The sequence below is a fragment of the Mobula hypostoma genome, unplaced genomic scaffold (genome assembly GCF_963921235.1).
Source record: "Mobula hypostoma unplaced genomic scaffold, sMobHyp1.1 scaffold_75, whole genome shotgun sequence".
NCBI lineage: Eukaryota > Metazoa > Chordata > Chondrichthyes > Myliobatiformes > Myliobatidae > Mobula > Mobula hypostoma.
Window position 1 is genome coordinate 21,985 of NW_026948208.1, and position 11,758 is coordinate 33,742.

At 45.6% G+C, this 11,758-nt stretch overlaps 1 protein-coding gene across 1 annotated transcript; it reads right to left on the reverse strand.

The window, feature by feature from the left end:
* Positions 1-1,534: 1,534 nt before the first annotated feature.
* Positions 1,535-10,456, reverse strand: LOC134341838 (zinc finger protein 227-like). The gene is made up of 2 exons (XM_063039772.1): positions 10,357-10,456; positions 1,535-5,899 (listed from the first exon to the last, which is right to left on the reverse strand). The coding sequence occupies exon 2, from the start codon at positions 5,489-5,491 to the stop codon at positions 4,304-4,306; it is 1,188 nt and encodes a 395-aa protein (XP_062895842.1). The 5' UTR covers positions 5,492-5,899; positions 10,357-10,456; the 3' UTR covers positions 1,535-4,303.
* Between the last annotated feature and the right edge of the window lie 1,302 nt (positions 10,457-11,758).

The following is an 11,758-nucleotide window of genomic DNA, read 5'->3' on the forward strand; positions in this document are numbered from 1 at the left end:
TTTACCTTCAGACCATCTCTGTTTCCCAAGATCCTTCTCCTGAGTAACGTAACTTTACGCATTCTGACCACTGATATGTGGGAATTCCATATTCTCGTCAGGGTCTTTGACAGAGGAGAGTGAATACAATACTTATTCAGTTGATCTGCCATCACCTTGCATCCCACCCCATTACTACCTCTCCATTATCATTTTTCAGTGGCCCGATATCCACTTCTGCCTCTCTTTTACATGTTTATATGTACCTGAACAAACATTTGGTATCCTCTTTAATATTACTGGCTAGCTCACCTATGTATTCTATCTTTCCCTTCTTAATTACTTCAGTTGCATTCTGGTTTTTAAAAGCTTCTGAATCCTCTAACTTCCTAGTAGTTTTTGCTCTATGTCCTCTGTTTTTTTTATGTTGTCTTTCGTTTCTCTTGTCAGCCACGGTTTTGTCACCTTGCATTTGGAATACTACTTCCTCTTTGTAATGTTTAAGGGGAGATTGATAAGTTCATGGCCAAAAGTACAACGAGTCAATTTTAGAAAACCTAGCACATTTATTTTTCAACATAGTCCCCTCCTGCATTTACACACTTAGTCCAGTGGTCGTGGAACAAACGGATCTTGGACCTCCAGAAAGTGTCCACAGCAGGGGTGATTGATAAGTTTGTGGCCTAAGGTAGAAGGAGATGAGATATACAGCTCTCCTTACATGCACATGCAGGCCAACTCTTTGAGGGATTATGCAGAAAGTTTGAAGTTAATAACTCATCTCCTTCTACCTTAGGCCATGAACTTCTGAATCACCCCTGATGAGAACTACACACAAATTGCTGGGAGAGCACAGCATGTCAGGCAGCATCTACGGATGGGAATCAACATTTCGGGCCAAGACCCTTCATCAGGACTCTTGATACCCACGTATCTGGAATATCAACAAGCAAAGAAAATAGAAAGTAGTGCAAAATAGGGAAAACCTTTGACAAAATTTAGTTCAAGGCTTAAAAAAAAACTGTCAAACAGAGCTCAAGAGTTAACAAATACAGCAAAGGTAATAAACACTTTCATCAGTACTGATATTGACTTTTTTAATGAAAATATCTTGGTTACATTTCAATCAATAAAATTTACAAAGATAAATAAGAACTTTAGAAAAGACTATTTACACTCAAACCCACTTAGATTAACACTACCTTGGACAGAAGGAGGAAGAGGAATAACAGACATGAAAGAAAAAGGAAAACACACAGTCAGATAACACTTTTAAGTATATATTATCTTCAAAAATGAACAGGATTCAGCACTCCATGTGTGTATCTGCAATCGTGGTAAGAAATACAGACCAGAAAACTTAAATGAGAGCCCAACTCAGAAAAATGAATCATCACTAGGGAAGAAAACATTAACCAGTGGAATGAGTATGACCCTCCATGGGAGACATCCCAACGACCTGAACAGACGAGATGTTGACAAGGAAGCATCGAGCACCTGACTGAGAGTTGGAAACCTCTTCCCAGAAACAGAGGGGTTCCTTGCAGAAATACAGGACAAGGTGGTTAACGAAAGGAAAGAAAAAAAAAATCAAAAATACTTGAGATACAAAGTAGTAAGTGCAGAAAACGCTAGAGAAACCAGAAACAATCCTGTTGCAGTTTAACTCAATCTGATTACTTACAAAGGTACAATCAAGTGGCACATATCATTCACCAAAATCTTGCTTTAAAATACACACTCATGAATGCCCTCTGTCACATCATAAAGGCACCATAAATTCAAGCCTGATCCAGTTTTACAGTCAAAATATTAACAATTATGTGATAATCAATACAAGCAGGAACAACTCCCTCAACAGATAAAACCATTCCCAACCAACAGATGTTCCTCGATCAGTGGAGCACGACACCACGGGTATTGTTTGTATCATCAGTCAGAAAACCGAAAGACTTTCTCTGCCAGTCAGCTTCCAAATGTTGCTACTCTGTCATCAGTTGACACACCCCGCTGCTGATTCCCTTCTCCTCATCATATGTTCTTGCCCCGACCATCATCCAGAGCCCCAAACTCTGCCCTGTGCAGAGCTGCCTCTGGCTTCTGACCCTGCTCCATCTGCAGAGAATTCAAGGGAAACCTCTTCAATTAGAGCAGGAGAGAGTAATATAGTGACAGCAGGCCTGAATAGGGATCTTGACAGGATGAAAGCCTGGGCAGACGACTGGAATGTCACCTTTGAGCCTACTGAGTGCAAGGCAATGGTGATGTCTAGGAAGAGGAATCCATCTAACCCCGACCTGTAGTTTGGTAACTGCAAAATCCTTGGTATTAATATTGACAGCAAGTTGGTATGGGATAAACTCCTTTCCACTATTTCATACATGGCTGGACAAAGGCTTGGAGCTCTGTGGAAAGTAGCACCCAAATTAGACAAAGAGGGCAGGGCCACGGTTTACAAAGCCCAGGTACAAAGTATCATGGATGAATGCCTCACAGAGTGGCCTCAGCCAGCTTGATTCCATTCAGAGAAAGGCTCCCAGGATTATAGGTGTAGATGAAAATGCACAATGCAGAATATACAAAATGCAGGCCAGCCACAGTCCTGCAGACCCTCACGCCATGCTGCCTTCATCTTATGAGAGACGGCGTACCAGACAATCAAGTTTGTCTATGCCTGCTCAGGCTGTTTCTATGCCTGATGCGAGAAGCCACACACTGGATAGAAGCTTCCTTCACTGTGCTATCAGAATTTGGGACAGTCTTCCAGATGCTGTGGTTGGAAACATCTGCGACGATGGGGTCCGAGCCTTCAAGAGTCGAGTGCACAAACACCTATCATCTCTGGGAGGGAAGTCATATGCTTCTTCATAAGCTATCATGAAGGGGACCAGGATGGCAATGCTTGGTTGTTGGCAAGTAGGGTTAATACCTGACTTTCAAGAGCACTTGTGACTTATCTTCCGGCTGGACTTAGTCCTTAAACTGCTGGAGAACAGTGCGGAAAGAACAGGTGCTGTTTTCTCCCGGTAGGGATTAGTTTTTAGTTCCAAGTGCTCCTGTTACATTCTGTCACCCTGCAACCTTATCCTTCAATCACTTTGAATTATAGAGGGAAGCATGTGTATAAATGTCTCTCTCCAGCAGATTTCATCATGATCATCATGACTCCAGTATTTCTACTATTTTTAATTTCTCTTACCTGTACATATGATTTTTTTTTATATATTCTATCGCTGAGCAGCAGTGAACCTTCTGATTGGCCTATCAGAGTTCTCTTTGGGAACTAGTTGACTTGATCAGCATTTCTGATCTGGCTATTGTTCACGATTGCACTTAATAAAAAAAAAAATCCTTCAGAGTGGTGACTGTTTGGAACCAATCCCACAAGGAGAGAGTGAGAGGTGAACAACAGGGGAGGATTTAAAAGGGCTGTCGTGGAACTGAATCACTGGCAGTGTCCAGCCGGCCTGAGTTGACTCTCTACAGTAAACTAATTGTGTTATAAATTCACTAAGTACCCAAGACAGAGTTTAAAACAGAACTGATTTATTTGTCTAAGATCCAGAATATTAAACTCCAGTCCCATTAAAGGTGAATATGCAGCAGAAGAAACTTCTCCCATGCCCAGTGACCTGGGTGCAGAACTGGGTGTGGTGAGCAGCAGCAATAATTGCAGAGTTCAGCACCGACAGTCACTCTCGAAATTGCATTCAGCAACAGTGATCGACAAATATCCAGCATGCAGCTTATTGAAACTTTCTCCCCGGAGTGAAGCCAGCAGTGTGTCACAAGTGTAACATGATGTAAGGTTTCACTGCTCATGTAATGGCCTCTCTGCAATGTATCACTGTTGAGGTAACGGTTTCTCTGTAGCAGCAATGATTAGGTTACGAATAGACATAACAGAGTTTTGGAGTGCGGGGCTATCCCATGGCAGAAATGTTGTTCTTTCTTGTGAGTCTGGAAGAGAGATTTTCGCTGTATTTTGCTGGGGAGAGATGAGAAGACGCAAATGGAGAGAGTGGGCCCTTTTTCTTCTTTTTTTTTGTTTTCTTTACTAACCCTATAGTCAAAGTAAGAATTATAAAGCTCAATCATTTAATCACATATTGTGTACTGTTTGTTATTTCGGGGTACTGATTTGTAACAGGGGACACATCAAGAAGCATCCACCCAAACGTGATTTCTTAAGTTTGGCCGGGCTGGGGGGCTACCACCCCCTATATTAAGCTGCTAGCCGAAGCCAAAGTTTCATAAGGTTAAATGACTGAGTGAATCGCTTCCCACATTCACAGCAGGTGAACGGCCTCTCCCCAGTGTGAACTCAATGATGCACATTTGGTTGATTTAGCTGACAGAATCTCTTTCCAAAGTCTGAGCAGGTGAATGGCCTCTCCCTAGTGTGAATTGACCGGTGTGTCAGTGGGCAAGATGACCGAGTGAATCCCTTCCCACAATCTGAGGTGATCGGCCTCCACCTGCTGTGAACTCGCTGGTGTCTCTGCAGATGAGATGACTGAGTGAATCCCTTCCCACACACTGAGCAGGTGAATGGCCTCTCCCCAGTGTGAACTGACTGGTGTCTCTGTAGTTGAGATGACCGAGTGAATTCCTTCCCACAGACTGAGCAGGTAAACGGCCTCTCCCCAGTGTGAACTGACTGATGTCTCACTAGGTGAGATGACAAAGTGAATCCCTTCCCACAGTCTGAACAGGTGAACGGCCTCTCCCCAGTGTGAACTCGCTGATGTACCTTCAGTTGGGATGAGCAAGTGAATCCCTTCCCACAGTCTGAGCAGGTGAATGGTCTCACCCCAGTGTGAACTCGCTGGTGTATCTGTAGAAGAGATGACCAAGTGAATCCCTTCCCACAGACTGAGCAAGTGAATGGTTTCTCCCCAGTATGAACTCGCTGGTGTATCTGTAGATCAGATGAACGAGTGAATCGCTTCCCACACACTGTGCAGGTGAACGGCCGCTTCCCAGTGTGAACTGACCGGTGTTCTTGTAGGTTAGCTAACTGTGTGAATCCCTTCCCACACTCTGAACAGGCGAATGGCCTCTCCCCAGTGTGAACTCGCTGATGTACCTTCAGTTGGGATGGGCGAGTGAATCCCTTCCCGCAGTCTGAGCAGGTGAATGGCCTCTCCCCAGTGTGAACTCGCTGGTGTACCAGTAGGTCGGTTGACCGAGTAAATCCCTTCCTGCAGTCTGAGCAGGTGAATGGCCTCTCCCCAGTGTGAACTCGCTGATGTACCTTCAGTTGGGATGAGCAAGTGAATCCCTTCCCACAGTCTGAGCAGGTGAACGGCCGCTCTCCAGTGTGAAGTCGCTGATGTACTTTCAGTTGGGATGACTGAGTGAATCCCTTCCTGCAGTCTGAGCAGGTGAATGGTCTCTCTCCAGTGTGAACTCTCTGATGTACCTTCAGCTTAGATGAGCAAGTGAATCCCTTCCCACAGTCCGAGCAGATGAATGGCTTCTCCCCTGTGTGAACTCGCTGATCTGTCATTACGTTAGATGACCGTGTGAATCCTTCCCCACAAATTCAGCAGATGACCAGCATCTGCCCAGTGTGAACTAATTGGTGTGCCCATAGGTGGGAAGACCGACAGAATCCCTTCTCACATGCAGAACAGGTGAATAGCCTTGTCACAGTGTGAACTTCCTGATGTACCTTCAGTTGAGATGACCGAGTGAATCCATTCCCACTGTCTGAGCAGATCAATGGGTTCCCACCTGTGTAAAATGACGGGAATGCCAGTCAGTCTGATGATCAAGTGAATCCCTCCCCACAGTCTGAGCAGGAAGGATGATCGAGTGAATCCCTTGCTCCACTTCTTAAATACATGGACAGAGACAGCAAAACTGGTGTGTTGTGTTCAAGATTCCCATCGACAAATTCCTTGTCATTTTTAACCTGTAAAAAGATATACAAAATCTATCAATGGGTGTAGGACAACACTTCAGATGAGATCACTTGAGTTGTCAAGGTTTGATCTGGCATCACACTGTTACAGTGAAGTTCAACCCAAGTTGGAGACAGAAATCATCTTCTAACTGGGCACAGTGCTGGTATCTGGAATGACCATCAAATTCTCTGATGCTTTTCCTGTCTCTATAAGAATGGGGCATTTCTGCCATCTCCAATCTGTGACCTGGCTCAGTTTGACTCTCTCCATTGGTATTATACCCTGTTCCCACTGAGCTGCATGGGTTCCTGGCCCCACAGTAACTGAAACACTCTCACACAAATAGCCGGCAGTGCATTCCACACACCCACCACTCTCTGTGTAAAAAACTTACCCCTGACATCCCCTCGGTATCTATTTCCAAGCCCCTTAAAACTATGTCCTCTTGTGTTAGCCATTTCAGCCCTGGAAAAGAATCCTCTGGCTACCCACATGATCAATGCCCCTCATCATTTTATACATCTAAAAAAGGCTCTAAACATAAACAAAGAAATTATACATTGCTTTGAGGATTTGTTAGAAGTATACAAAATTATGAGGGTATGCATAGGGTAAATGCAAGCAGCTTTTTCCACTGAAGTTGGGTGGGATGACAACCAGAGGTCATGGGTAAGTGGGGAAGGTGAAAATTCAACGGGGACATGTGGAAAAGTTGTTTACTGAAATGGTCATGAGAGTGTGTAATGAGATGCCAGCAGAAGTGGTGAACATGACCTCAGTTTCACCATGTAAAAGAAGTTTGGATGGGAGTCTGGATGGTAGGGGTATGGAGGGCGATGGTCCCGGTGCAGGTAGTTGCATTAGACAGCTTAAATGTTTTTTCGACATTGACCAAATGGGCCAAATACCCTGTCTCCATACTGAACGTCTCCATGTTTCTATGACAGAGAAGCTGGCCAAACTTGTTTGGAAGGGAAAAGGTAGGAGTGACAACGGAGCAGCAATGGCTGGAGTTTCTGGGAATAATTCAGGAGCTGGGTGATCGATACATCCCAAAGAAGTGGAAGCATTGGAAACGCAGGAGGACACGACCATGGCTGAAATGAGAAGCCAAAGCCAACATAAAAGACAAAGAGAGGGCAAACAAAAGAGCAAAAACTATTGGGAAGCTTTTAGAAACCAACAGAAGATGACTGAAAACAAAGTCAGATGAGCTGAGGGTGTGGAATTATGATATTGTGGTCATTAAAGAGTCTTGGTAGCACCCAATAGTCTGAGGCATTTAGAAGAACAAATTATCCGGGGCGTCAATATCTGTTGAAGACCAAGGTTCCCTGCACCAGTTACCTTTCAACTTTTATTTTGGCAAGCACATACAAACTCTACACATTCAAAATTCCACTTCTGAAGGCCTCCCACTTACCAAGTGCTCCTTTGCCAGAAAACAGCCTGTCCAGATCCTTTCTGACACCATCAAAATTGACCTTTCTCCAATTTAGAATCTCAACCCATGGTCCAGACCTCTCTTTTTCTATACTTACTTTGAATTTCATGGTATTATGATCACTAATTTCTGTCACCAGCCCTGGATCATTTCGTAACAGCTCATTGCACACTTCTACATCAGGAATTTTACGTACTGATTAAGGGCACATTTGACAAACTCTACCCCATCTAGTTCTTTTACAGTATGGGAGTCCCAGTCAATATATGGAAAGTTAAAATCACTTACTGAATCAACCTTTGTTTCTTGGAATAGTCTGTGATCTCTCTACAAATTTGTTCCTCTAAATCCCTCAGACTGTTGGGTGCAACCAAATCCCAGTAATGGCTACAATATCATAATTCCCTGTCCTGAGCTCATCTGGCTTTCCTACGATGCTTCTTGCATTGTGATATACACAGCTCAGCACATTCATCACACCATGCTCAACCATTTGATTGCTGACTCTGTCTGAAGTCTGAACAACATCTGACTGGTGTCAAGAAAACAAACTCTCCCTCATTGTCACAAACACAAAGGAGCTGATTGTGGACGACAGGAGGAATGGAGACAGGCTAACCCCTGTTGACATCAATGGATCTGGGTTTGAGAGGGTGAACAGCTTTAAGTTCCTCAGCATAAACATCACCGAGGATCTCACATGGTCTGTACATACCGGCTGTGTTGTGAAAAAAGCACAACAGCACCTCTTTCACCTCAGATGGTTGAAGAAGTTTGGGATGGGGCCACAAATCCTAAGAACTTTCTGCAGGGACACAACTGAGAGCATCCTGACTGGCTGCATCACTGCCTGGTATGGGAACTGTACTTCCCTTAATCACAGGAACCTGCAGAGAGTGGTGCGGACAGCCCAGCGCATCTGTAGATGTGAACTTCCCACTATTCAGGGCATTTACAGAGACAGGTGTGTAAAAAGGGCCCGAAGGATATTGGGGACCAAATTCACCACAACCACAAACTGTTCCTGCTGCTCCCATCCAGGAAACGGTACCACAGCAAAAGGACCAACAGGCTCCGGGACATCATTTTCCACCAGGCCATCAGACTGATTAATTCATGCTGATACAAGTGAATTTCTATGTTCTATTGACTGTCCTATGTACAAACTATTTATTATAAATGACTATAAATTAAACATTGCACATTGTTGTGCGATAGCAACAAGAGCACTCTGTGATGGCTATTTAACCTCATTCCCCTTCCTGACTCTCACCCAGTTTCCTGTGTCCTGCACCTTGGGTGTATTTCACCTCTCTTCATGTCATATCTATCACCTCCTCCAACTCCTGGATGATCCGGAATTCATCCATTTCAAGTACCAACTCCTTAAAGTGCAGGGTTACAAGCTGCAGCTGGATGTACATCTTGTAGGTGAAGGCATCTGGGACACTGGAGGTCTCCCCACCTTCCTACCAATGTCTCCTCTTATTAGTAATATCCAATGTGCACAAAAATCTTGTACTGTCCATTTTTTTACACAGTGACAACATATGCACACTGAATTTTATTTAGAGAGGTATTAATTTTAACAGCTAGCAAATCACTGTCAATAAGAACTTTGATCTCCTCTGGGTTTGATCAAGTTTTTCTGCACTCTCGCACAGAATATATAGCAGGCCTGCAAAGGTTAATGGAGGATTTTCTTACCAGAGCTTTTGCACATTGTTTATATGTGGTTTACTTGCTACATTACACTTTAAAAAGGTCAGATTTCCAAATATCACTCCACTTCTTCCCACTTTCAAATTGTCCAGCAACTTTTGCTTCACTACAATACACACAGGTAACACCAGTTTCTGTATTGTACATAAATATTTCCCCTGAACCCTCCCCCCGGAGACTGACAGTGGTGAACTCAGTGATGGCAATGCCAATGAATATGAAGGGAAGGGCAGTAGTCTGTCTCATTGGAGTCTGGCACATTTGTGATGTGAAAGCTACTTGTTGCCCAGGGCAAAGGTGTTTGATATCATTATGTACCCAGAGAGAATGGGTCAAAACATGTCCTCACGGAGAGAAAGTCCAGAAAAGAAGGAGGTGGAACCAGCAACACACACAAAATGTTGGAGGAACTCAGCAGGCCAGGCAGCATCTATGGAAAAGAGTACTGCCTTGCAGAGGGTGGTTAGGGGAGCAGAGAAGGTTATTGGGGTCTCCCTCCCTTCTGTCCAAGACCTCTTTCAGAGGCGATGCCTCCAGAAGACACGGTACATCATTAAAGACCCCTCACACCCTCTGCATGCGCTGTTTGTTCTTCTGCCATCAGGCAAATGTTACAGGAGCATCAAAACTAAAACCACAAGGCGACTAAACAGCTTCCTCCCACAGGCAGTCAGACTGCTAAATAGCTGCTCTACCTGACTCTGCTTTGGACACTTTTAACTCGCACTGGACATTTATAACTGATTTTAACTGATACGTGGCTGTTGTGTTTTACTATTTATTGTTATGTTTATTATTCAGTGTTGTGTTTGTTATGTTATGATTTCACTGCCCCGGAGAAACGCTGTCTCATTCTGCCCTGCAGAGCTGATGTACGGTTAGAATGACAATAAAGTTTCTTGAATCTTGAATCTAATGCTGAGTTCCTCCAGCAATTTGTGTGTGTTGCTCGGATTTCCAGCATCTGCAGATTTTCTCTTGTTTGTGACTGGAGGCAGAACAAAGGTGATTTTCTCAACAGCTGATGTAAAAGATTTTGTTCCCTTTCTCCGAGTTCCCGATCCTTGCATTTAGACAGCTGGAGCTCAGCTCTGTCTGAGAGATCCATCGGTTCCCATTCCCTCATCAGCCGGAAGCTCCCCGGGGCCCGTGTACGGATGGTGGGGCTGAGAGAGAGGGAAGAGAGCAGGACTGTCCCGGGATTGCGGGTCACGGAGTCCGGAGCTCACAGCAACTACCCGAAGTCGGTGTTGAAAACGCCCGCCCGGTGAGACCCCCAACCCGGAGATCCCTTCTTACCTCAACCGATCATCCGGGGCCTTTTGTGCACCGCGCGCTGGTGAGCTCGAGCTTGGTCGGTTTAACGGCTGGGCTACTAATCACGTGACCGGCCCCTCCCCCACCGCTGTCAACAGAGGGTTCATGCGCTCCACCATTCCCATTGGTGTGAATCAATGTCAATCACTACTTCCAACCAATAGCGAAGGCGGATCAGCCGAGAGGGCGTTACCCCGCTGACACCGTCTCCCGAACTTTCCGTCACGGCGGGACAACCGTCAAAGTAAATGTCCGCTTTCGGATTTATTTCCATTTCCCTCCGAGGGAAGTTGGGGCGTTTGTGAAGCGTCTCCTGCGGCCGGAGTCTGATGTGTCGCTGAGAGGTAGGAGGAGACCGCTCGGCCCGTCGGTTTGATGCCGGTTCCCCGGGGAGGGAGAGGGGGATTTTATTGAAAGGATGAAGACGGTGAGAGAGGGGGCGGACAGGATGTTTGTCCCGGTGGGGACAGGAGGGGCTCATCTGTGGAAATGTCTGAGCCCACGGTGGTGGCGAGCAGAGGGATTCACCACATTGGGGGGCAAACACCGGCAGACTGTTGCCCTGCAAGCGGGGCCAATGGTCCGGGCAAAGTGACAATTATTTGTGTTTTGTTGAGACTGTACCTGGAATATGGTGTAAAATCCCGCTCCCCACACTAACACGGGTCATACAGACCAAAGAACAAACTGCCGGAGGAACTCAGTGGGTCGGGCAGCATCTGTGGGGGGAAATGGACCGTCAACATTTCGGGCCGAGACCCTCCCTCCGGACTGAGAGTGGACGGGAAATAGTCAGAGAAAAGAGGTGAGGGGTGGGGATGGGGCAAGAGCTGGGGACTGAGAGGTGGATCCAGGTGAGGGGGAGGTGGGAAGGTGGAAATAGTGACAGGGGTGGGAGGTGAGTGGTTGGGGCAACACGGGGCTGCAGAAGATGGAAATTAATTCCATAGAGGATTAACAAAGAGGTTAGAGAGTATTTGTTATGGAGAGTGCAATGAAGATTCACCAGACTGATCCCTGGAGTGGTGGGGTCATCATATGAAGAAAGATCAAATGTGATAACCCTTTCATTTAGAGAATCGAGGACTGAGAGGTGAACACATTGAAATGCACAACATCATTACCGGCTGAACCAGGGATCCCAGTCTCTGAAAAAGGGGGTGGACTGTCCGGGACTGAGATGAGGGGAAATGTCTCCCCTCCGAGGGTGGTGAATGTTTGTAAATCCCCACCACAGAGGGCGGTGAAGACTCAGTGATCATCCTCACATAAAACAGAGTTCGGCAGATGTGTGGACCGAAGGGATCGAGGAAATGAGGATTGGGTAGAAACATGTGGCTGAGATGGGAGAGCAGCCGTCATCTTGTTGATGGTTAGAGGGGCT

Coding starts and splice junctions, on each gene's coding strand:
- LOC134341838 (XM_063039772.1), bottom strand. CDS start 5,491: ATGACAGATCAGCGAGTTCACACAGGGGAGAAGCCATTCATCTGCTCG.